Source organism: Cervus elaphus, chromosome 5 (genome assembly GCF_910594005.1).
Source record: "Cervus elaphus chromosome 5, mCerEla1.1, whole genome shotgun sequence".
Classification (NCBI taxonomy): domain Eukaryota; kingdom Metazoa; phylum Chordata; class Mammalia; order Artiodactyla; family Cervidae; genus Cervus; species Cervus elaphus.
The window spans coordinates 83,609,042-83,634,967 of record NC_057819.1 but is presented as its reverse complement, the minus strand read 5'-3'; the positions used below and the strand labels follow the sequence as shown (position 1 = coordinate 83,634,967).

General features: G+C 39.0%; 2 protein-coding genes across 8 annotated transcripts in view; one reads left to right on the top strand and one right to left on the bottom strand.

Moving 5' to 3' along the window:
* Window positions 1-58: 58 nt before the first annotated feature.
* On the top strand, window positions 59-9,972 carry PTRH2 (peptidyl-tRNA hydrolase 2). Of its 4 annotated transcripts, XM_043902866.1 has the most exons (3): window positions 60-206; window positions 3,828-3,882; window positions 9,344-9,972. In XM_043902866.1, exon 3 carries the CDS (start codon window positions 9,344-9,346, stop codon window positions 9,881-9,883), a length of 540 nt encoding a protein of 179 aa, XP_043758801.1. In that variant the 5' UTR covers window positions 60-206; window positions 3,828-3,882; the 3' UTR covers window positions 9,884-9,972. The 4 variants fall into 4 exon arrangements, with proteins under 4 accessions (XP_043758803.1, XP_043758801.1, XP_043758802.1 ...); XM_043902868.1 differs by lacking the exon at window positions 3,828-3,882 and having other exon boundaries at window positions 59-197; XM_043902867.1 differs by lacking the exon at window positions 3,828-3,882 and having other exon boundaries at window positions 69-206.
* The window catches only part of CLTC (clathrin heavy chain), a 66,409-nt gene continuing 50,355 nt past the window's right edge, over window positions 9,873-25,926 (bottom strand). Inside the window, exons 22-33 of one of the 4 annotated variants that reach the window (XM_043902842.1) lie at window positions 25,595-25,752; window positions 25,228-25,392; window positions 24,994-25,101; window positions 24,731-24,898; window positions 24,449-24,598; window positions 24,227-24,358; window positions 24,008-24,118; window positions 22,904-23,074; window positions 22,310-22,531; window positions 21,050-21,070; window positions 17,341-17,416; window positions 9,873-10,050 (exon numbers count right to left, since the gene is read on the bottom strand). In XM_043902842.1, coding sequence (XP_043758777.1) covers window positions 10,016-10,050; window positions 17,341-17,416; window positions 21,050-21,070; window positions 22,310-22,531; window positions 22,904-23,074; window positions 24,008-24,118; window positions 24,227-24,358; window positions 24,449-24,598; window positions 24,731-24,898; window positions 24,994-25,101; window positions 25,228-25,392; window positions 25,595-25,752 — 1,517 coding nt within the window. In that variant the 3' untranslated portion in view covers window positions 9,873-10,015. Of the gene's footprint in view, window positions 10,051-14,276; window positions 15,315-17,340; window positions 17,417-21,049; window positions 21,071-22,309; window positions 22,532-22,903; window positions 23,075-24,007; window positions 24,119-24,226; window positions 24,359-24,448; window positions 24,599-24,730; window positions 24,899-24,993; window positions 25,102-25,227; window positions 25,393-25,594; window positions 25,753-25,926 lie in introns of those variants that run through there. The other 3 variants (XM_043902840.1, XM_043902843.1, XM_043902841.1) reach the window with 3 other exon arrangements.

The following is a 25,926-nucleotide window of genomic DNA, read 5'->3' as shown; positions in this document are numbered from 1 at the left end:
CGGGTCGTCGCGGGATTTCAGTTCGGGTCTGGGTTAGGGACCTGTGGGCGGGGCCAAAGGAAGAACGACTGTTCTCGTCGCCGTTCTTGATCCGGAAGTTGTTGTCGAGATACCCCGGAAGAGGTAACTCGCGTGAGAGCGGCGAGTTCGGTACCCAGAACTGAAGAACGCGAAGGCGCCAGTGAGGCGGCGGAGAGGTGCGCTTGGTAGGTCGGCCTCTCCCAGGAGAGGGATGTTTTTCTTGACCCTCCAGTTGGAGTGTTTATTACTGTTTCATTCTATAAGAAATCACCCCCTCACTCTTATCTCCTTTCTGAACTGTCTTCCACCCAAGTGGCCCCTGGAGCCACTCTTCCGGTTTGGCCAGTCGTCTTTTGAAAGAAAGGACCTAGCTGCTGGGGAGGGGAAGGGCCCAAAATTTTAGTTCCCGGTCAAGGGCTCCTCCGGTCGGGGAGCATCGATGCCCTCGCTCCGAGTGAGAAATTACCGAGCAGGCCTCACACTCTGCTGAGTTTTGAAGACCCACATCGTAGCAAGTTGTCCAGTGCTAGGAGGAAAGAAAAGACTTCTAAGAATATGATGGAAAAGTTGCCGCGCTGTGTCCCACGAACATAAAGAAATCTATAATCCTTGAACATTTTACCTCAGGCACTGTACTAAATGTCGCGAATATGCGCTACAGTGGTTATGTGTGATTGCTCCAGGACGTTTTTGTGTTTTAAGTGGAGAGAATTATTTCAGGGAGAGATTGCTGCTTGAAAACACCTGGTAATTTGGTGTGACTGAATAGTAGACTATGTAGCAGATTAGGTTAGAAGGATAAAGTAGGTTGAAACCAAATTGTGTATTCTTTGAATTTCTGATAAGGGATTTATATTTTATTGTTACCCCACCGAACTTGAGTCCACTTGTGCAACTCGTAACGAAAACCAGTCTGTTGACACTGGGTTGTGGTGAAGAAAAAGCACGTTTATTTCAGGGCTCTAAGCAAGGGACTGGCAGACAATCCTCAAATCCACTCCAATTGGCTGTTCAGCTAGGGTTTTATTTTTTTAAGGAGAGAACAAAGAGGCTGGAACTAATCATTTTTTGACATTTCTGTGACTTTTTTTTTTAAATTGGAGGATAATTGCGTTACAATGTTTTGTTGGTTTCTATTGAACTCTGTGATTTTTTTCATAATTGTAGTTTCAGGAGTCAGGATGTCTCTGGTTTATAATTCTTCTCTGGCCAGGTGGTCCGTGGCATGAGGGTGTGTTAACTCATCTTGCCCGGGAGAAACAACCTGAGTTGTAGGTGATGTCTGCAGTTTGACTATATTGACAGTGTATTGACAACAGCAATTTTAGTCATCAGCTCTGGTTGATTAGTGTCAGTTACGCAGGATTGAGGTCACAGCAGACAAGAGAGAGAATAAAGTTTTGGATAGAGAGATTAATCATAAACTTGGTAAGGGGACTGAGTATTAGGAGGACTTGGTTTCCTTATTCCTTAGATGCTTATCCAGTGATTTTTGAGCAGAGAAATTATAGATTACAGAGAAATTACAAATCAGATTTGTGATTTATAAGTACAATTAATTATAATGGCAGATATACTAGGACAAAATGAAGAATATGGAAAGATTACAGGAAGTTTGAGAGGGAAGGAAAAATACTGAGTTCAGTATAGACCACTTCATAGACATCTAAGTGGTAAAATCTAGCAGAAACTGGAAGTTCAAGTGTGGAGCCCAAGAGAGGCTGTAAGAATCCTCAGCATCTATTGTTTGAGGAATAAGTGAGATTGTTCATTTGACAAACTATTTATTTATTGTCTATCTTCTCCTACTAGAATGTTAGCTCCACAAAGAGCAGGATTTTGTTTTGTTCAGAGTTCTATCTCCAGGGTCCAAAACTGTGCACAATAGGCTCTCAGAAAATATTGATTGATTGAATGGAAAGAGGATATATAAACCAGCCCTGTCAAATAGAACTTTCTGCAGTCATGAAAATGTTCAATGTCTTGCTAACTCAGAGTGGAGCTTAGGCACTTAAAAAAGTCATTTAGCTATATGTGGGATCTTCGTTCCCTGACCAGGGATCAAACCCGTGTCCCCTACATTGAAAGGTGGACTCTTTTTTAAGTAGAAAAGAATAGCTTTATTGTTTGCCAGGCAGAGGGACACAGCAGGCCCTCAAAACCAGGAGTCCCCACTTGGGGAAGATAGAGGTTTTATAGTAACTATTCAAAGGGGGCATGACCAGCTCTTGGCCATTGTTCTGATGGGTTGGCGGTGCGGTAAGTGGAAGTCAGCATCATCGACCTTCGGGTCCCAGCTGGTCTGGGGTCTACATGCTTGTGGTCCACTGGACCATCAGGGAAGCTCCTAGCCACTTCTAAGTTGTTGAGCTATTGAGCATTGGAAATGTGGCCATATGTAACTTAAAAACTGAATTTTTATTTAGTTTTAATTAAGTTTAAATAACTGCATTTGGCTAATGGTTGTTATATATGACAACATAGGTAGAGACTGAAAAGAGGGTGAAATGTGTAAGCTTGGCTAATACACACATCAGCAGCAAACAGAAAGATAATGGGGAAAAGGTGTCAGAAAGGTAGGATGATAATAGGGTGAATGTTGTGTTAAAGAATTCAAGGGAAGAAGGTTTAAAGAAAAGTTATCAGTGAGTGGTGCAGAAAACTCAAGATGAGGCCTAAAAAGCGGCAGCTAGGTAGTGTCTTAATTCTTTAGCAGTTTCAGTCGAATGGGAAAGGCGGGCAGGTAACTGAAGAAATTTAAAGACGAAGGGAAGAGGAAAAGTGAGGCAGTGGTTTAAGAGTACAAGAGGATGGATTTTTAGGTTGGAAAAGGCCAAGGGGCAGTTGCCAGTGGAACAGGATTAGCGGGTGGAGCGTGGTTCAAGAGGTAATAGAAATCACAGGCATTGGTGAGAGGGGTTTAATCTGGCCATTGGAAGGCACCAAGAGGAGGGTCTTATAGGACGTGTTCCTTTTGCAATGCCATCATTGCCTGGGACAATAAAGATGAGGCTAAAAATAGTTTACCTTAGTTTCAAGCACTGGGTTTATTGATAAATGTTTATAATATGCAGAAAGGGGGACAGCCTGAAACACCTTTTATGGGTTAGATGATGATCTGATCAGGCTGATAGGAGAGTAAAAGAACAGAGATGTTAGCATTAGGCTCAGCATTTTGGAATTAGGGACTTCATAAGATTAGGGACAGAAGCAATAAACAAACTTGGTTCTTTCTGGAACTTTTTCTGCTTTCTATTTATGGTGACTCTTATTGGTATATCTTTTTAAATAAAGGTGAGAAAATGAGAAACTTTCCACCATGACCTTTTAGATGAGTATATTTTATACTGCTCTTACTAGTTTTGTTGCTGTGGATAAGCAACTTCTCTGATCATTATTTTTCTCATCTTTGAAGAGAGGCTGGTATTATCATCTTATTTTCATAAAAACAATAATGGAAGTAAAGGGTTTTTAGCTTGCTATTCAACACACAATAGGTCCTCTGTATGTAGTGTCTTTCTCCAGATAGTACCTGAGTCTGGTATGTGGAATATTTGTTATTTTGCAACCTAGTAATTGGTGCTGAAAATCCTTCTAATTCTTTGACATAGGAGTTTGTATATATGTATTTTTATATAATTGAATATTTGTTCTATTTGTAGTCTGGTGGTTAGATTATCATAAAGAAGTTCTGCTGATCTGTAAGCATCATATAGTAACTAAATGATAGATGCCGTATGAGATAATGTGGGTTCTGATAAGAATTTTTTTAATTCTTTTGTGTGTGTGTGTGTGTGTCTGCCAAGGCATCCAGAGCCATCAAGTGGTGGTGAGATTATCATAAAGAAGTTCTGCTGATCTGTAAGCATCATATAGTAACTAAATGATAAGAGATAAATATTATGAGATAATGTGGGTTCTGATAAGAATTTTTTTAATTCTTGTGTGTGTGTGTGTGTGTGTGTGTGTGTGTGTGTCTGCTAAGGCATCTAGAGCCATAAAGTGCTGTCAGTAGAGCCCTGTGATCATTTTAGGCACAGTTGTGAAAGAGGACTGAAACTAGGCGCTGAAGACCTGACGGTTTATGACCCTCTTTGTCACTCTTTATCACTCTCCTCTTATCCCTGATACCTGTTTCCTCAGGGTTCCTTTCTTCCCTCTGTATGCTTGACCCGGTGACCTTATCTGCTTATCAGCCTTAAGTCAACATGTTAAGTTCTTTTAAACATGTGTTTCTAGCTTACACTTATCTTCTGACCTCTAAAATGACATGTCTTTTTCTTTATCCTGGACATCTCAACCAGGATGTCATTTGGTCAAATCTGATACAATATATTTAAAACATTTCAGTGTCTTTTACTCTCACACCTGCTCTTTTCATCAGTAAAGAGTATACCCCAGTCTCCATTTGTTCAAATCTAGGTGTTGTTCTAAACTTCTCCCTTTCTTCTGTCACCAGACTTCCAGTGAATCACCAATTTATAGAGGTGTGCTTCCGCCACTTCTTTCCTTTCCTGTTGTCACCACTGCTGTCTGACTGTCATCTCATCTAGACTACTGAGAAAGGCAATGTAGAATAGTGTTAAGAACACAGGTTCTGGAGTCAGGCTACCACTTACTAGCTTTGTGAACTTGGATGAGTGACATATTCTCTGTCTGCCAATTTTCACATCTGAAAAATGGGGATAATAATTACATATTTACAAAGGACTTCAGGGTTGGGAACACTGAAGGAGACAGTTCATGTAGAGTGTCAATACCTAATATATAGCAAAATATTTAGCAGTTACTACCAGCCATGAAATTAAAAGACACTTACTGCTTGGGCTTCCCTGGTGGCTCGTATGGTAAAGAGTCTGCAGTGCGGGAGACCCGGCTTCAATCCCTGGGTTGGGAAGATGGAGAAGGAAATGGCAGCCCACTCCAGTACTCTTGCCTGGAAGATTCCATGGACTGAGGAGCCTGGTGGGCTACAGTCCATGGGGTCTCAGAGTGTCGGACACGACTGAGCGACTTCACTTTCTACTCCTTGAAAGGAAAGTTATGACCAACCTAGATAGCATATTAAAAAGCAGAGACATTACTTTGCCAACAAAGGTCCATTTAGTCAAGGCTATGGTTTTTCCAGTGGTCATGTATGGATGTGAGAGTGAAGAAAGCTGAGCGCCGAAAAATGGATGCTTTTGAACTGTGGTGTTGGAGAAGACTCTTGAGAGTCCCTCAGACTGTAAGGAGATCCAACCAGTCCATCCTAAAGGAGATCAGTCCTGGGTGTTCATTGGAAGGACTGATGCTGAAGCTGAAACTCCAATACTTTGGTCACCTCATGCGAAGAGTTGACTCATTGGAAAAGACCCTGATGCTGGGAGGGATTGGGGGCAGGAGGAGAAGGGCACGACAGAGGATGAGATGGCTGGTGGCATCACCAACTTGATGGACATGAGTTTGAGTAAACTTTGGGAGTTGGTGATGGGACAGGGAGGCCTGGCGTGCTGCAATTCATGGGGTCGCAAAGAGTCGGACACGACTGAGCAACTGAACTGAACTGCTATTATAACATTATAAATGTTATAACTTTATAACATTATAGCAATCCCCTGTATCTAATCTTGCCAGCTTCTAATTCCTTCTTTATACCAAAGTCCCAGGTGATCTTTTAGAAAACAAAAATCATTTCCCTGCAGCAGTGTCTCATCGTCCCTAGAATTCCAAGCTGCCAAACATGGCTTAGGAGGCCTTTTGCAATCTGCCTCCTGCCCTTCTTTCTTGTTTTTTCCTCTGCCGCTCTCCCCTTCCATCTTCGGGATGTCTAGACCACTTTCAGGTCACTTGCACACCATATTTCTCTCCTCTGGCTTTCCTACTTGGTGTTCCTTCCGCCTGAAATGATCTTTCCTCATTCTGTCTTCTTACTGATCCTTTGTTGCATTTTAAATATTTCCTCAAGGTGGCCTTCCCTGACCTCCTAAACTGAGCTAAAGCACTTCATATACTCCCCTACCATCTTTTCATAACATTGCCAGACATGTCGTTGTCTCTCCTCCACTTATCTGGGAACTGTCAGTGGCCAGTGTTGTTCATCACTATACTCCCAGTCTAACAGGGTATGTGTCTGGCACAAAGGAAGCCAGCAGACATTTGTGTTTTTGTTTTGTTTTTTTTTTTAACTTCTCTTTGCCTTCATTTCCTCATTTTCAATATATAGAAAGAATGCTGACCTCTTACGGTTATGTGGATCAAATAACACAATACCTTCAAAATACCACTGAAGCTTTGAGTTATGACAACATGAAGTCTTACTAAAATAAAATGAAAGAGGGACTTCCCTGGCAGTCAGTGGTTAAGACACCAGGCTTCAACTGCAGGGGGCACAGCTTTGATCCTTGATTAACTAAGATTCCTGCATGCCACATGGCATGGCCAAATTTTCTTTTAAAAAATAAGAGATTCAAAATTAGGATTGGGTCATCTCAAAACCACTACCAGAATGTAAGCTCTGTGCATGAAGGGACTGTTTCTCCTCTATTCCCCTAGATTCTAGAGCACAGTTAATATCTGTGGGATGAAGGAGGCATAAAAATAAAAGAAGAAAGCAGATGCACTTAATGACACCCTTTTGACTGTGCTGCACATACCTATTCCTGTAGCAACACTCTGGACTTTGTATCACCTTATAATGTTCTATTTCCAAACTCAAAAACCCAGACATCTCTCTCTAACCTCGGCCAACTGCCTTTCCAGCTCACTTCCGTCATACCTATTCTTAATAGCATGTGGATATCCCCTGTCACCTTCCTGTCCTTACTTCCTTTCTCATGGCCTGTCATTGCAAACATTCTTGCTCTCACCCCAACTTCCCTTATGCCCTTGTGTCTCCATGCTCACTCTTAGTAGAATTCAAACTTGGATAAATCCAGCCATCTGTTATAAAGGGGAAGATGAAGGAAGAATATGAGTGCGGCAGATTTAGTTATACGTTTGGAGGCAGTGATTAGGTGGTTTTAGTCTTTCGGCTTCTACTTTCTCTGTGAAGTATTAAGTTATCCCTTCTGTGTTTTTACCTAAACTCAGGCTGCTAAGTACTGCTGGAGAAGATTGGCTGGTAGGTATGGTACCATTATCCATCATCATTAATCCTAAGCATGTTTTCAACATTGCTCCACAGTCCTACAGTTGGAATGAGCTCAGCCGTCACCGCTGCAATCCTGCTGTGTTTTGCTGCAACTTAAATATCAGTCTCCCTCTTCTCAACTCCAGTTTGACTTTTGTACAAACTATCTTCCTCCAAGGAACCATTTCCTGTTTCCAGGTCCACTCCTTTGAGATCTGGAGGCAGCCATGACTTATATGAAGCTCTGTTTGCAAAGGCATTGAATTTTTGTTTCTGAATTAGAGACTTGAGTCATAAGGCACTGGAGAAGTGGTTCTCAACCCTACTGCGGGCCCAACACACACTTTTAAAAAAATAAAATTTGTAACAAATGTAAAATGGTATAGGCATTTTAGAAAATAGTTTGGTGGTTCCTCCAAGTTACAGAGTTGCCATATTAGACCCACCAATTAGACTTCTAGGTAAAACCCAAAACAAATGAAAACAAATGTCCACAGAAAAGTTTGTATGTATAGCAGCATTATTCATAATAGCCAAAAGGTAGAAACAGCCCAAATGTCCTTCAACTGATGAATAGATAAATAATGTGGTATACCCATTCAATGGAATATTGTTCATCAGTAAAAAAGGAATGAGGTATTGATACATGGTACAACATGGATGAACCTTGAAAATATTATGCTGGATGATAGAACCCTGAAACAAGAAGCCACCTTTTGTATGGTTTGATTTATACGAGTGTCCAGAATAAGTAAATCCATAAAGACAAGATTAGTGGTTACCAGAGACTAGGGGAAGGAGAAATGAGAAGTGAGTGCTAACGGTTACAGGGGTTTCTTTGGGGAAAATGAAAGTGTTCTGAAATTAGATAGTGGCAGTGGTTGCACAATATTGTAGATATGTTAAAAACACTGAATTGTACACTTTAAAAAGGTGAATTTTATAGTATGTGAATTACATCTCAAAAATGAGGATTTCCCTGGTGGTCCAGTGGTTAAGAACCGACCTTGCAGTGCGGGGACGCGGGTTCGATCCCTGGTCAGGAACTAAGACCCCACATGCTGTGGGGCAACTAAGCCTGTGTGCAGCCACCCAGGATCCCAGACGATGTAGCTGAGACCCAAAGCAGCCAGTCAAGTCTAACATCCCTGTACAGTCTTTAAAATATTTGATAACATTGCACACTTTGCCTACAATATAATTTCAACGTCCTAATTTTAACTTAAATGAGGATTTTAAAAAAATTTATGATAAAGTATGAATTCCCAGGACTGCCACCTGTGCCACGTAGATTATACACTGTGGAATCCCAAGGGCACCACGTGTAAGTTCTGCAAACATGATGTACTTCATAAATGCATAGATACCGTGTATTCCGCTGGAAGAAACTGATGACTGTTTATACCTATACACTGAAGTATATTGAATCCAACAGCCTCAGATGTAGACTTATGTAAATACTTTATTGATGATTCAGACACCATGAACAGCTTTGCTGGGGTAATAGGAATTTCTAAAGTAATAAAGGATGAAGGAGCATCTTCCTTTGTTTTTTATGATGGTTGTACTACTGGTAAATTCAGTGTGTTTTAAAACTATGCAAAAAGTACTTTGCATTCATATGCAAGGTGACACTGGGGTCTAGGCTCAGAGGCTAAGGTTTTCACCTACAGTAATGTCCAGGGGCACCAATATTCACGTGTGAGGCTTTCAGCTTTCCGTGCCAGGGTCAGTAAACGTCAGCAGCCCACATCACTCCAGGCCCGTTGCTATGACAACCAGGAACTTGTCTGAGGGGTTGGTACATTAAGAACTACTGCATTATTGAAGACACAAGTGAATAAGCACTATATTTCAGAAAAGAGTGAGTTACTCCTGGTTCTTTTAGATACTTTAGGCATTTTGGTAAAACAGAACATTTCCTTTCTCCACAAGACTTAGCAAAGACTGAGGAGGAGAGCTGTTACATCTGAGAAATGTACTCCTCACATTGAGATTCAAAATGACCTAAACTGCTTTGCCTGTATTCTTGAATTTTTTCTAGTACCCAGGGGAGAAAAAAACAGTACCTGCCCAAGATCCAAAACATATTTTGCCTTTTTTCTGGATGAATTAAAGTACTGCTGCTTATATACTGTCAGGGTGTTGTGTCTGATAAACGTGTAACTAACTTTCCCTCCCTTGATAATGACTGCTTTCTTTTCCTCTCAGATGATCTCCAGATCCCTGGTCATGGAGTATTTGACTAATCCTGGTGCACTTAGCTTGGCTGCCGGAGTTGCCTGTGGCGTGTGCCTGGGCTGGGGCCTCCGAGTGCGCTTTGGAATGCTCCCCAAGAGCTCGGTGAGGGAGACAGATGCTGGCGCTGAGACGGAAGCAAGCATCCTCGGAGAGAGTGGGGAGTACAAAATGATTCTTGTGGTTCGAAATGACTTAAAGATGGGAAAAGGAAAGGTGGCTGCCCAGTGCTCTCATGCTGCTGTTTCTGCCTACAAGCAAATTCAAAGGAGAAACCCTGAGTTACTCAAAGAATGGGAATACTGTGGCCAGCCCAAAGTGGTAGTCAAAGCTCCTGATGAAGAAACTCTGGTTGAATTACTGACCCATGCAAAAGTGCTGGGACTGACTGTAAGTTTAATCCAAGATGCAGGACGTACTCAGATTGCACCAGGCTCTCGAACTGTTTTAGGAATTGGACCAGGACCAGCGGACCTAATTGACAAGGTCACCGGTCACCTAAAACTTTACTAGGTGTAATTTTGTATCATGATGGTGGTCCCACCACCACAAGTGTTTGAAACTGTCAAATTCTAACAATAAAAGCTGAATATCTTCCCCCAGCTAAGTATTCTTGAGATGAAATTCCATTCACGTGTTCTTCTGTCATGTACTTGGCCTGGTTACAGAGTTATCTTGGGCTAAAAAAAAAAAAAGTTTGGTTAATAGTCCTGGTGATTCAAGTGATGAGTGCTGAAACAAGAAATGTTTAAGATGAGAGGCACAGATCACAATAAAATTGGCCTAGAGGTGGGAAACATTTCCTGTCAGTGATTAGGCCCCTTTGTGTGTTACTAGGTTTTCTTCCAAAAGACTATGTTGCTGTCCTTCTTGGAGGATCAGGGGTTCTCGGGTATTCCTAATTTAAACTGCAGTTGGTTTTTCCTTACCTCAGTTTTTGAGTATTTAAAATCTAACCTTGTGGCGTCGTCCCAAAGCTGAGGTTTTCCCAGCGCTCACCCAACCCCCGTGCCATGTGTCATGCTCACTCCCTCGCCCACGCCGGAGAACTGGTCCCAGCTCTCCAGTCCACCCCTTTCCTGACAGTGAGGGCACTGAGGCTTGTGAAGTGACTCGCCTGGACCTTGAAGGTGGTTATGGGCCCATGTAGAAATTCATGGTAATTGTGCAGTGGCTGTTACTTATCATCGTGACATCCCAGTATTTTCTTTACCTAGAACTTAAGGAACTGGACAATTCAACTATTTATCTCCCTTTTGATCTTTATACATTCAGCATGACATAATCCAAATAATTACCAGCTGCCCAGAATGTGAAGGTTCCCACCTCCCGAGAGCCACATAGCTTCCTGATCTCCTTTTTTTGCAAAAAGCCATTTGTCTTGAAAGCTTCCTTTGGGGGGATTCTGACAGTAATATTCCTAAGAACTTCGATGTCAGGGAGATTATTTTGGTAACAGGCACATATTGATTGCAACTCACCATGGTTAACTTCAACAATTAGCATTAATTAGTTGTTAACTTCAACATAAGCAGCGATGTAGCACAACCGCAAGGTCTACGGTCAGTGGCGTCTGGGCAGAACACTAGAGACTCCTGCAGCCAGGCTGAGAGGCTCCAGTTGGTCAGCCTTTTACACTGGTATCTGACAGCACAGAAGAAATCGCAACTGTGAATGATGCCACAGTAGCAACTGTTTCTAAACAGAATGTTTATACTGGTTTCCAAAGTGATGCAACAGCATGTAACTGAGTTGAAGAGAACTCAATCCTAAATGTGTGATTCCACTTCAGATAATTTCTGAGGCTTGCCTCAGAGATTGATGGTTCCAGGTTCAAAGACAGTGCATTCCCAGCTGCTCTGGCTGACAATGTAATTGAGGTAAATCATGGCATATCTACCAGAAAGAATAGTATACAAACACTGGTAGTTAAGGAAACATGTTTTCTAGCTCACCTGTACTTTGCTATTTATTTTGTAAGGTTCATAATTTTATTTCATGGTTCACAAAGCAGAGAACCCTGGGGTCTCTAAAGACACCTGCAAGGGGTCAAAACAATTTTCCTGATACTCATTCTTTTCCATTGTTTTGACATTTGCAGTGATGATAAAAAAGCAAGGGTGGGTAATACTGCTGGCACCTTTCACAAATCAAGACAGGGGCACCGATCTGTACAAGCAGTCATTGTAGTTGTCACTGCCCTACATTTAATTTAAAAAGCTTAATGTCCTTGATGAAGCAGTAAAAAAATTATTAAATTTGACCCTTGACTGTTTAGTCTTTAATATTCTCTGTAACATCAAACACTACTGGTGCACACTGAAGTATAACTGTCATCTTAAGGAAAAAAAAGACTTGTGTGGCTGAGTCCTGAGCTGAACTAGCTGCTTTTGTCATCAAACATTTTCACTTGAAAAACAACTGACACAATCTAGTTATCCAGATCTAGATGTTCAGCAGATATAAACTACAAAAGATTCATTTTCATGGTTTCAGAGTCCACATTTCAACTAATCACAAGTGTGTGGAAAGGTTATTAAATCTGCCTTCCAGTGCAGGAGACCAGTTCAATCCCTGGTCAAAGCACCAAGATCCCACATCCTCTGTGGCCAAAAAATACTCTTTTTCCTTTCCTAACTAAATAGCTGTATGAGGCCAAGTTTTTCAATATAGAAGAGTCTCTGTTCAAAAGAGAGTTGTAAAAAATAGCACAATGCCATTCATTCTTGCTTGACTTTTGGGGACACATGCTCACGTTATTATTGCTTACGTTAACATGCAATGCTTATTAGTGTCATTTAAATGGGTTAACAGTTTTAAAAAGTTGTTTTAACTATTAATAATAGTTAAGTAAGGAGGAATAGATACAATCCCACATAAACTAGTGCTCTTTGGGATCATCAATAATTTGAATATGGTTACTTTATAGTACACTTCTAAATCAGGGAGTTTAAAATCTTTTATTCTTTTTCAAAATTGAGCTGGTTATTCTAGGTTTTTTCACTTTCATATTTATGTGAATTTATGGCGGGGGAGCCTTTTATGATACCGACAAAAATGACATCAACTTTATAGGTATTTTTGGTGAAAACTGGCATCTCACAAGTTCTGAATCATGAATGTGTTTTCTCTCTCCATTTGTTTTAATCTTCGGTTTCTTTCAGCATGATTTTGTAGTTACCTTATGTTAAATTTATCACCAGTTAATTCTTGATTCTTGTTTTGCAAAATTTCATATTGGTTTTTTTGCTCTTTTAATTTTGAGACCTTGCTAAACAAGCTTTTTAAAGAGTTATTTTTATAAAAACATTGCTTAGGATTTGCTTCATACAAGATTAGGTCATCTATGAATAAAAATAGCTTTACATCTTCACAAAAAATTGCTTATTTTTGATTATAGACAGATCCTAAGAAAAAGTTTGAGAACCACCACAGTGAGATATCTGCATGAGCAGCCTTACATAGAGACCAACCTCTTGCTATCATACCAATGTCTGTGTTGAAATGATTGTCAACAATTGCCACCTTTTTTTGGTATGATGTCTACATTTGGATACTAGGGAGGAGGATCATTGAAAACATATTTACCTCGAAAATTTCCTATTAATCTTTTTCCCATTCTTCCCTTCTCTTTTAGTTACTTTTAGAGTGGCAACAACTCTTATTTTTAGTTCCTTCTGTTAGACCATCGACCATCATCCTATTCAGAGGAAAGTTATGGAAGATCCCTTATAGTTTATTACTAATTCATTCTGTCTCTTCTTGTACAGCCCTCAATACTACTGCCCAGTATTGAGCTACCTGTTTTGTGATTTAAACACGTCTCCAAATAATCCTGAAAAACATTCATGGTGTTAACATACATGTGAGGGAACAAGCTCAGAAGTTCAGCTTGCTCTCAATTTAAGCCTAAGTAATACACTGCTGCAGTTTCTCTCTCTACTATAGCCCATTATTATGGATGGTTTAAGTGGCAACTCGGTATCACAGACATAGCACCAGGTTAAAGTTTTTTAAAAACAATTCTTAACTATGCTGTAAGAAAACCTTTACTGAAGAATTTTAACTTGTTTCTATTAGGGAAGGGAAAAGAGAAAAATTCCGTTGATAAATACCAGTTGATTCTAAGTATGTCTAGGAGACCAAATCTTGATTCTGAAAAGGAGCTCCCAGGGACCATTATTCTTCTCCCTCTTGATGTTGATAAACATGAAGAAAGAGGGCAGAGACCCAGGAGAAACACCAGTATGCCCAGGACCTGAGCAGCAAGATGGTCCCTAAGACAAACTAAAAAACGAAAAGGGATTTTTCCAACTAATACTGTAATTTGCTATAGGAATATAGGTGGTAGGGGGAGGAAGACAGGAGTTCTAAGGTTTAAAAAAGCACTTCTGTGGAGTTTATGGTCAATGACTCGACTTTAAAGCAATACAAAGCTAGGTGGGGGCCCTCTAGCTCTACTGAGAATTAACTGTGAAATGAATTTAGGGTAACATTCTCAAGTCATACACAAAAAAACTTGAATTCAAACACTGGTTTAAAAAAAATCAACTTAAAATATTCATAATTTGAAGACCTTTACAATTCATGGTGAAGAACAGCATGTTGACTATGTGCTTATACATTCTTATTTCAAGTTAATATAATTTACCATCCATGATCTCTTCATCTGAACGAAATGCTTAAACAGCTGAAGTGCTGCCTGGTTAAAATGATGGAGGTAGCCCACGTCAGCACTGATGGGTTTTTCTGACCTCTGCATGGACCTCACGAACTACTGGAATGCACAGTGTGATGCAGTGTTTTCACATGTCCCAACCCCTCTTCTCTCTACACTACCTTAGTATCCAGTATGAAATGGTTCTTGTGTTTAAGAGAGATTTAAGTAAAACTGCCATTCTCCATGTTATTTCCACAGTCCAGTAATTTATTTTAAATTTGAGTAATTTCAAATTCCACAAACAAAACTGAAGAACAGCAATATTTTGTTTGAATTCTTTCTTCTGTACACTCAGTGATCTAAAACACCACAATATCCAACATACACAAACCTCAGGGAAGGGTTAGTAAATACACACAGACTGGAATCATGGTGCTCCGTTCCTGAATGGAATGGTCCCACAGAAAAGCACAGGATACAAGCACAACGTAAGGGCACCTGTTACATGTGAAGTGAGCAGAAACACACGCGCGTCTTCTATATGCGTCATGAGGAAACCTGCATAGGTTAGAGGGCCTTTTATGCTCATTTAGAAGTCAGGCAAGTTGTCTGTAATGCATTTTTCAAACAATTTGGAGAGCACTGCGATCCCATGGAGGATATGCTCGTTAGTGTTGTCTTTGTTGGCATTGACAGTCTTGCATGGTCATATACCAGTATTTTTGCTTTAGCTTTTCTTGGAATAAAAGATTTAAATGCATTTAGACAATACATACTGTAAGCTGTTTACATACACTAAATTTAAGAGATTCAATATTAGAGTTATTTTTTTTCTTTAAACACTACAGAGTGCAAATCAGGTTCTTCACAATAGATTGAGTATTAAGCAGTTCTTCAAAGAAGGAGGGGGGAAGAAGAAAAGCCCAAGTGAATAAAACATTGAAACTATTCCCCTTTGAAAATAAATTCTAAAATGATATGGAATGTGAAATAAGCTTTTAACATAGGTGATCCGAGTTTATAGTTAGAAACAAAAAGTAGTCCTTCATGAAATAAAGGTTACAAGAACATGTGCCTGTTTTCCCCTGTTATAAACTGAGAGCGGGTAGAGACGATGTTTCGGTACGAAAATAGGCGACCACAGGATCAGCGTTCCGCCTCACATGCTGTACCCAAAGCCAGGCTGTGGCTGCCCATAGGCTGGTGCAGTGTACCCATAACCAAACGGCGCCTGGGGAGGGACTGCAACGCTGGGTCCTGCTGTCAGCATCAACTGGGGCTGGCCTACAGAAGAGAAGAGAGGGGAGCGGGGCGGGGGCGAGGAGGCGGAGAGACTGTTAGCACTGCAGGACGATCACACCCGACTCCCGACTCGAGCAGCATAACCACAACTCAGAATGAATTTCGGGGGGAGGCACTCTGACTGACTGTCTCAATTTTAGCATGGCAGTCACCCTAGGAAGGGTCCTGCCTAAAAAGCCAACAAAAACCATGCAGGGCCAAGGGCCAGAGCTATAAAAGTAATTATGTTACTTCATATGTCATGTAAAGCAATATGCACATGCATGCTCGACATGCTTAGGGCAAGACATTCAGCAATAAGCCTATCACTACCACATGGTGTTTGCACATTTTATCTGGTGACAATATAATTAGCACAGGAAAACAACTTTTTAAGCTACACATTTAACACAACTGAACTTCTTAAAGTTAAGATTTAAATTCTTAGTTTAGACGTGTCTAAGTGGTAACAAGACCAAGTATCCAGTACCAAAAAAAGAAAAAGTTAAAGCATATTCAAATATGCACTAGGTGTGAAATACATTAGAGGATACAACCTCTTTCAAATACTAAGCTAACACTCTCATGAAGTTTAAACAGTTACTGTACAGAGGAACCAATCTGTGGAGAAACTGGCTAAATAGAAGAACATACCTAACACCTCTCCCCACCTCCTGCAAAAGAAGTACTCTTAATCTCCCTCTCTAATGTAAATCCAGAGTAGTATTTCTCCCACAAGTGACCTAATGTCTCTCCTTTGGTGAATAAAAACCCAAACTGCCTTCAGTGAATAAACTCTTCAAGAACCAGCAGTTTGTTAAAAAAAAGCACTTCTAACTTTAGATACTGACATCTCCCTTGAAATTTCAACCCCACTTTTTCTTCCTAAACAACATAAGCATGTTATTTTTTCATTAAGCTTCTCAGTTTCTTTGTATCACAATGGAATAATGAGAAGACAAGAACAATAAGGAAAAACCGCAAGAGCGTGCAAATCTCTAATAAAGAGCAGAGAACTTCAAGGCAATGGGGGGTAGGAGGGAGCTGCCTGACAAAGTGCCAGAGCCGTTCTCACATCATGCTTCTCCACAGCCAGCGGGCCAGGACCGGGGTGTGTGTGGGTACGTGGGGGTGGTACAGGGGGTGGAGTGCTGAGAAGGCGGCACTGTCAACAACTGTCTTTAGCTCAACTCCATTTTCAACTGCAGGACTATCCATTTAAACACCCTGAAGGTAAGCCAAATTCAGTAGCTTCCCACAATTATTCCCCCCACCCTGTTTCTTATCACAAATGTGTCAAACATCTTGTTCCCATCTCTAAGAATCTACTTTATGTTCTCCAACTTTATCAAAACGACCCTGTCCTCTAAATTCCCAAAGTCCTTTTCATGTGAAGTAAAAACTGGAGATAATGCCACAAGAGATTTGTTTACTGTCATCTCCTTTAGCAGGTTGAGATACAGTAGTTGTAATTGTATACCTTCCTCCCAACACCACCTGGTTAAAGTGCTATAACCTACACCCTTCAAATTCACTACTCAAATCACTCTGCTCACCAAGAGAAACAGAAAGGGGAAGGATTTCAGAAAGGCACATGTAAGAAAACATTAAATTGCCTTAAATATTCAGAGTCTGAAGATCCTCTCTGGAAAATCTTCAAATGGGAACTATTCAGTTATCAGTTTCAGTCAGAATTTAAAGAGATGTACTCCTTCTGTAAAGCATACTTAAGATGACTATGGCATCTTTTTGAAATTTGAGTTCACCAATAATTCTTTGTCAGTAACTCATGAATAGGCAATCAGTGATCAGGCAATAGATAAATCAGGTTCTGATCTCAAGTAACTGTTTTTTGAGATTATCTTTGCATTTAAAATTATCTTAGTGAATAAGGTCAATGCCTGCTCTAAGGTTGTTTTCAGAAAAAAATGACAGTAGAGACTTATTCCTTAACTTACTTAGCCTTTGGCACTTTAGAATGAACCGTTTGTCTACAGTACTTCTGAGGTTAAGCAGAGAAAGAGATTACCATAAACAATAGGTTGTGTCTCCGTAGCTTGTTCTTCCTCTTTTCTCAGTGATTCTGAAGCATCTAATTTATCCACCTAGAGAAAAACACGTAATGGTAATTAGAACCTCAAAAGTATTATAAACCTAGGTTTATGGCAGAAAGTGGAAAAGCCTTAGTATGTTAAATTTTGTCAAAATAAAACAGACTAGAGTAGAAAGAACATTCTCAGGCCCCTTCAAATTCAATGGCAATGTTCATACTTCAGTCAAGGTGATTTTTAGCACTGTCATTATAAACCCTCAGGAAGGAGGGATTTATAAATGCCATAAAAGCTCACGCCAGGCTACAACTGGGCATGCTAGGATGCAGCCAGCCTGAGGGAGGGAGATAACCAGAAGGAACCACTTTCTCTGATGAAGTTTTAGCCCTATTAAAGATAACGATGAACTCATGACTGGGCAAGACTTCCTTCCCCAAAGGAAATGGTATTCAAAAAAGTGAAACAAGTCTTGTGACTGGATAAGTACATTTGCAGAACCAACTATCTTTTTTGCCAACTGTGCAGAGCTTCTGTCAATACTGATTATGTGTGGGCTGAAGTTTAAGATTCAAGTGGCTCCATATTTAATCTTTTTTATATAAAGACAGGCTGCATGTGTTAATGCTCTGTTTTCTAAGTAACCAAGAATGCCTGATTTTCCCCCAACTTCTTTGAGAAAGAAATGTTTAGCTTTTAATTAAGCCCAAGAAGTAAATGACTGTTATATACTAGCTATTCTAAATAAAAGTGGATAGTATCAGACAGAAATAATACTCTAGAGGAGTCCAAACATATTAGTGAAAGAAAAGAGCTGGAATACACAGATCCTTCCCTAACTAGTTGCGTGACCCTGGCAAACCACTGCACTGACCCTCAAATTTCCTTGTCTATATAGTTAGTCAGCTGAATAAGAAAATCTACAAAGCTCCTTCTAGGATTAGCACAGTTTGAATCTGGAATTCTGTGAAGGATTAGGGAGGATGGCAGCAGGACACAGACTAGGAAATCTCCACCATACCACTTCCATTTGACTATTAAACTGTGCTTTATCTGTCTTTTAGACTATATAGTCTTGTTGTTGGTATATCATTACACTTGATGTAAACTAAATTTCAGATTTCAATGTTATCTATTACTAGAGGGTTTCAAAGTCCTAAGGGTGCTGAGATGGGGAGGCAAGAGTGCAGGATAGAACTTTTTTATGAGTGTTCACTGCATGTCCTTCAAAAAGGCAAATAGTGAAAAATCACTCACAAGAGACACGCAGGACTTCAGTGAAAAGGCTTTAAAGACTTGGTCCGGGAAAGGTTAAAGCAGCACCTAGTTTCTATTTGCAACTATTTAAAAAACAGTGTTTCAATCCTACACAGGCCATTAAGGTTAGGACAGTATTTTACATGTATTTTAATTGTTTTATAGTGAGTATCTTCAATGTGGGTCTAATCCACCCTAATTTGTCAGAGAGCAAAATGTGAGAAAAGTAATATGAGTCAGACTCTAGACACCTTCAGATAAAATGTGGTTTTTCTACCTAGGAAGATGGGTTATTAGTTTGCTTCTGTATTTCGTTTTTAAAATTTTATAACCTAAGGGCTCACGTGTTAAAATTACCCCCACTTTCAAATTAAAGACTACTATGGAATGTAAGTACCACAAGAAACACTGTTTGGCACCCAAACTTAAAAACAAAAATCACTACAGCTAATTTAAAATACAATCTGTGACACCAAGGACAGTCAGATGGGGTTTTGCTAAGTATCCAAGAGTGAGCTAAAGAAGTTATTTTTAAAAAGTACATGGATGAGTGTACATTAATAACTTCTAAGAAGAAAAATCAAACAACAAAAAAAACCCACTGCATAATACATTGCCAGACTTTCAAGGAAAAGATTCTAAAGTGAACATATGTTTAAAAGTTAATGTATGAGTCGGATGTTGAAGACAGAAGTATGTTAAAGATTCAGAAGAGCTAGCAATGTCATAATGCCCAGGCACAGACATAGGCAGGTTGGGCATACAGACAAAACAAAAAGGAACAACTGTGAAGGAGGAGCATGGAGCTAAGCAAAAATTGATTTTTCTATTTAATGGGACAGCCTCTGGCACAGCAATATCCAATTATTGTTTCCAATGACCCAATTTGGACTCCTCCAAACAGAAAAGCAAAGAAGGCTTTTATGAACACAAGCTTTTGTTAAGAGCTGTAACAAAAGTTTCTGATCCTTAGATTAAAAAAGAAAAATTACAGGTAAACATGTCACTGAGTTCAGTTCCATTTGTACTATTGAAAATTCACGATAATGTAAAAGGCTTTTCCACAAAGACTGCAATATGCTGCAGAGGAAAAGTTTAACATGCAGTCAGTTATTTTGGTGTATGTGTGCATGAAAAAAAGGCAAAAGTACTGAAGCAAGAAGTGAGATCTGAAGATGACTGTTGCTATACAGGCTCTCAAGAAACACACACAGCCCACAGCAATGCTTTCAGAGTTTCAAAAGTAGTATGATGTAATTGCAATGACTGTTGTACATGCTTGATTTAAAACAACGCATAACACTGCAGTTCAATTACCTATTTTTCACACACACGCTTTCTAACTGCCTTGCTTACTAGCTGCTGAAGGGCCTCACACACAATGCATTTTACTCAGGTTTGCCCTAAGTTCCAATGGTGACTCCAGTTTGGTTCAACATAATTCCAAAGTACTGTCCCCCCTCCAAATTATTTTAAATTGCTTTAACTGTCCTTTACCTTCCCACCCTTTTCTCACCACAATTTGATACCAGACATAAGTTTATAAGTTTGTTTCATTTATACTGGGACAGAGACAAGCCAATGAAGGAAGCAGCAACCAAAAGGTGCCTAAATTTGACTTTGGACAAGCCAAAGGGATGAGTAACAGCGAATTTGGAGCTTCAGAGATGTACCTTATTATAGAAAGCAGAAGTTAAACCGGTTTCATATTTTACAGAAATAACCCATGTTGCTTAGCAACAATTATAGCAAGCTAATCTGATGATTTAAAAAGTTTTGATTCCTCTTGAAAATGAACTAGCACCATAAGAACTGGACACCTGGAGAAACATGAGGAAAGTCTCTTCGGAAGCAGCTAGTATCTCTTGTATCTACTTTCAGCAAAAAATTAGTAAGAATCAAGAGATCAGAAACTGGATCACAGTCCTTCAAATACCCCCCCCCCCAAAAAAAAAAAAAAACCACACCCCCCAAAAAGCCTTTTAGGGCATGTATATACATATTTAAATTCAACAACTGTCAGGCACACTCACAAAATAATACCAGAGGCTGTTTAAATTTACTTAGAGTATTGAGAAAAATCCTATTATGGTCCAGATACCCTGACAGGGAAGAGAAATTTCCTGAAACTTTGGAATTAATATGGAAACTCAACATGCTCAGTTTTTAATAATATATTTAAGAGAGACTGTGAACCAACTACTGATAAGCCTCCTGCCCTTCCTAAAGCCTATTAGCCGATTAGTAGCAAACATCTACTAATGTCCTAGAGCTCTATAATAGTTATATTTTAAGGGACTTGCAGAGGCTTTAGTGAAAATTTATTGGGGGAAAAAGCAGAAGCAGCAGTGTAGAAAAGGAAGGAAAAAAAATCATGCAAATTCCTTAGACTTAGTCCTCCAGACTTAAAGATGGAAAAGAATCAACTTTCACCTTTTCCTTTATTGCATCAACCTGCAAAGGAATTCAGAAGGTGCAGCTTAGAAAAAAAATCAAATTCCATATTGAGCATAAAAAGGTAGAATCAGCAACAAAGGTTTAGGGGAGAAACATCTAACCACTAAAAAAAGGTATGAGAGAAGTGAAAATAAAGGGCATACTGGAAGCAAAACTCAATTTTTTTTTTAACTTCAGAGCTTATTGCAGAAGAATTTATGCTAAAGTCAAGTGTGAAAGAAAGCAGCTTAATCGCTAGTAAAATTTACAGCACTTCGGTTAACAGCAGCTTAGAGCCAGGCCTCACAAGTTGGCATTATGCATAAAAGAAGCTATTCTCATCTGTGGCTAAGATAATAAGGCAAGTTTCTTTCTCCTGTTACACTGGATTTAAGCAGTTTCTACAAAGAAAAATGTTAATTCTCAAAAAAGCTGTAACTTAACACGATACCTAATTAGATGGTAGCCCAAGGAAACACTCAGTTATTCTGGGGCTTGTTGGTAGTGCACCTCCCACCCCGACACCCGCCTTAACTCAGACATGCTGAAAAGATCAGATGCAAAACTGACTTTAATAAGCATGTTCTGCTTTGACAAAATGGATCCTTTAGGACCATTTTAAAATGTTCCACAGCAGGACAGGGTAAAAACATCCTAACATCAAAAACAGATACTAAGAAGAATAAGTTAATTTTATAAGATGATTATACCCCCAGCTTGTTTAATGCACTTTTAGGAAATGTGTCATTAATTGTTAACCTCCTATAATATTTTTTAATAAGGGGTTAAACTATCAAAATATTGAGAAGATTAACAGGACATTAAGAATACAGATGCAGCTTTCCCATGGGAAACAGGCATACATATTAAAGTCAAGAACCAACCAAAGAGAAGGGAATCTATACTACTAAGTAATGGTCATCTGAGTTACAAGAATTGATTTGAGGAAGACATTATTTTGACAAAAAATGTTTCTATCAAACGTTAAAAAAACAAAAACCCATACAACATGGACATAATACTATCTGCCCTTCAGAAATACATTCTGTGGTATTCTGAGTGTAAACATTTTGCCAAGATATGTCTGAGTTACCTTTCCATTCAATGTCACTTATCAGGTATTAAAAATTACTGGAGAATAGGAATATTTTATGATCAATTAAATTAATTCTACTAGAGAAAACATTTGAAAACAAAAAGTCTATACATGGAATTTTACATATCCTCAAGATAATTAGTTCTCAGAGGTGCCATTACCTTTGTCAAATATTCCTTCATTACTTGGATGAAATAGGGCATGGCAAAATCCATGATATTGTGCCTCCACGCAGTTTCCAGGACAACATCTGGCCTTAAAAGATCATAACAAGTAAAGAGACACGCTCCAAAGCACTCTCTTTTTTCTTCCTGCAAAAACCACTGTAGGAGCTCTTCAGCCAATTCAGTATCTTTAGATTCAGAGGCATACTGCATTGCATCCTATTTAAAGGAAAGGAAGAAAGTCAAACATTAAATTCAAATATGATGAACTGGTAAACTAAATAACACAACAGGGGAAAAAAACCTCTCAGTTATATCATTTAAATTAAGGATTCCCTGAAAGAAAAGGAAAAGACAGAGGAAAGCATTCTTTTTTTAACAGAGAGGTCTGACATAAGCATACAACAGCCTCTAACATTAAGAAACTGACGTAATTATCATCTCAACTGGGAGCTTAAAGGCAATTTGCAAATAGTATTTGCAAAAACTAATACCTTTATAGACCATAATCACTTCTAATATGCCATCTTAGGACTCACACAGATCATCTAGTACTTGGCTTAATGGCCCCACCCCACTATCTTTCTTCACCTTGTACAGGCTATCTTTCTTGCACAGCTCTACACTCTGTTTCCAGCGATTATTGCCTTTGAAGAGGTAAGCAGCAATTCTTCTGAACTCAATGAGTTCATGCTTTTCCAAACGCTGAGCAAGTGAGATATTGTCAAAGTTGTCATAAGCATCTATCGATGTTCTCAGAGCCTTAAAAAATAAAACAAAGCCATTGAAATGCCAAACCAATATTTCATTTTAGTTTAAATTTTATGTTCCATCATTCTTGATCAATGAGCCATTACTGTATATGACTGACTGCATGTAATGTGATCAGTATCTTGCATGATAAATATGTTTAATACAACTTGATCAATCAGCCATTATTGTAATTAAGACAGCCTAGATTCAAGAATCAAACCATAAAGTTGTACTATGAGCAAGTATCAACATTCCTCAATCTAATTGTTTAACAATAAGGTCCTTGAAGGCACTACAAAATTTCTAAGGGAACAATTTTCTCCAAGGTTTTCAGTGTCAAGGACTAACTTGAATGGTTATGAAACTGGTAAGATTTCTAATTCGGAGGGCAAGATTTTATGCCCTAGGGAAACTCCTGATACAATTCAACATGGTATTCAGTCATAGAGATCACCATGGGATCTGCACCTGAAAGAAAACCATGTTGACAGGAAAAGAAAGAAAAGGCAATTTAGCTTAACCTTAACTTCTACGTTTTTGCAAAATTCTTCACAAAGCGAAGTTTACTAAAAGACAGGTACTGATAAGCTATTGGGCAAGAAAAACAAGTGAATGAAAGAGTTAATACCATATAAGGTTTATGAACTAGTTTAAGAGATCAAAGACTTTTTCAACTCAATCTACAATATAGATGTTTACAGATGAAGTAACCATAGTATTTTTCTAAAGCATTAACTTGGACTCTGCAAACTTGGCATTTAATTAGGAGACATCAGATTTATCAATCCTGAAAACCTCACAAAATTTAGATCCAAGGCATACAAGTACCTACTGCTTACAGTACTAAGGGATGATAGACTTTTTTAACTGCAAAATATACCAACTTTACAATTATGAGAATTGTAAATTTTGAGAATACGTGCAAGAACCAACATGTTTTACCTGATAATCTTCTTCTGTAATAAAGAGGTTGTTCAGTGATTCATTCACAGATTTGTTGTTGTGGTTCTGAACTGAACGCAAATAGGGTTTCACCAGTGGTAGCTGTTTAACCTTTAAAATAAGGGTGTGTTACAAATGTAGTACATTGCTAATGGACAAAGTTATCCAAGAATGTCTTAGTTTCTTGCTATGAATTTTTGAGGTTTTAAAAATTATTACCTTGCTGAAATAATTGACTGCACGAGTATGATCCAACCGTGGAGACAGCACCATCAGCAAATCATTTAACAACAGTGGCTTGAATTCTAAGTAGAATTGTATTGCTCTGTAGTATAGCTCCACATTGGCAACCTAAGACAGCAAAAATCCATACATAAGGTAGAGTTATTTCCTCATGAGCTTCCTCCTTCTAAAGACTATCTTCTAAAGAAGGTAACACACCTTGGTAATGATGTCTTTGAACTGCCCTTCTTTCCATGCATCAGTCGGATGATTCATCATGGTAATTATGGCATTATCATATTCTTCATATTTGTCATACAAAAACACCAATTCTGCCCAAAGATGGGCTTGTTCTGCAGCTCTTAGCACCTGCACAAGGAAGATTTAATTGCTTTAGATATGGGTCTCTAATTCTAGTTAATAGCAAAAAATAAATTTTTTAATGAAAACTGAAGTATTAGTTTTAGCTATGGAGTTGCCTTACAATGAAAGGTTAGTTACCTTAGGAATATTCACTCTGGACCAGAACAGCTCCAGGTGCTCCCTCATTTTCTGTGGCTTAAACTTAGAATACAGAATAGCTAATTCGGTGAACATCCCCATGTGAGCTCGCTCAAGTCCCAGTGCTGCTTCCAACATGGTTATCAGCTCTTCAAAATACCCACGATCCTAAATAAGAGAAAAATGCAATTAAAGATGAGAATATCAGTGGCAAAAGATCTCAGTTAACATAAAAGTTAACACAAAAGACTTCAGTGCACTACCTGATAGTAGTTGATAAGTTCCTCCAACTCGTCTGCATGTACTACAATGTGAAGCCCACACATCTGAGCGAGACGGAACTCCTTCCCATCTACACAGGCAAAGCAGACCTACAATTTAAAAAATTTCAATTATGTGAACTCAAGTGTAACATTGCTGGTTAATTCAATTAATCAGTTTAAAGAATATTCCTAAATAGCATCTTAATTCATCAATCAAACTGTCATTTAGATTACCTCTTTCCATGTTCGAGTACTGTTGGCTTTCCTAGCTCCATCAACAGCTGCCTGATATTCACCCAGGTGAACCAGAGTAGATGCCAAGCGTCCAAAATTGGAAACATTATTGTACAACAACTTAGCAGCATCATACATTTTTTCATCGTAACAACGGTCACCAACCTGAAAAAAACACAAACCATTTTCAGTAAGCCAAAACTCAGTCTTCTTTCCAAAGTTAGGACTTAATATGAAGAAACATCTTCCCAGTAAGATTTTTCCTTGGAAACTTTCAGTTGTCATATGTTGATCCTAATATGCTAGTAAAGTTGCCCAACTATTTTTACACTCCTTAAAAAGAAAAAAATCTGAATGAGAAACTCACTTGCTGGATATGAGCATTATTTGGCCCATTGATGAACTCTTCCAACTCTGCCAGGCGGTTTGTTTTAGCCAGTGCAAAGATCAATTCTGTCTCCACATAGGACTCACGAGCCTTCTTGCGGGCCATCTGCAAGTACTTCACTAGCTCTTCCCAGTTTCCTAGGTACAGAAAAACAAATGAATAAATCCAAACACTAACATACCAACATCAATCTTCTCGTTGAAGTAAATGAGAACTGCTATTAATTTCCTTTTCAAAGAAACAGTAGAGAGAATAACAAATGTAAACTGTGAAAGGTATCAAAATAGTGAAACTTCTATTAATGCCTCTGT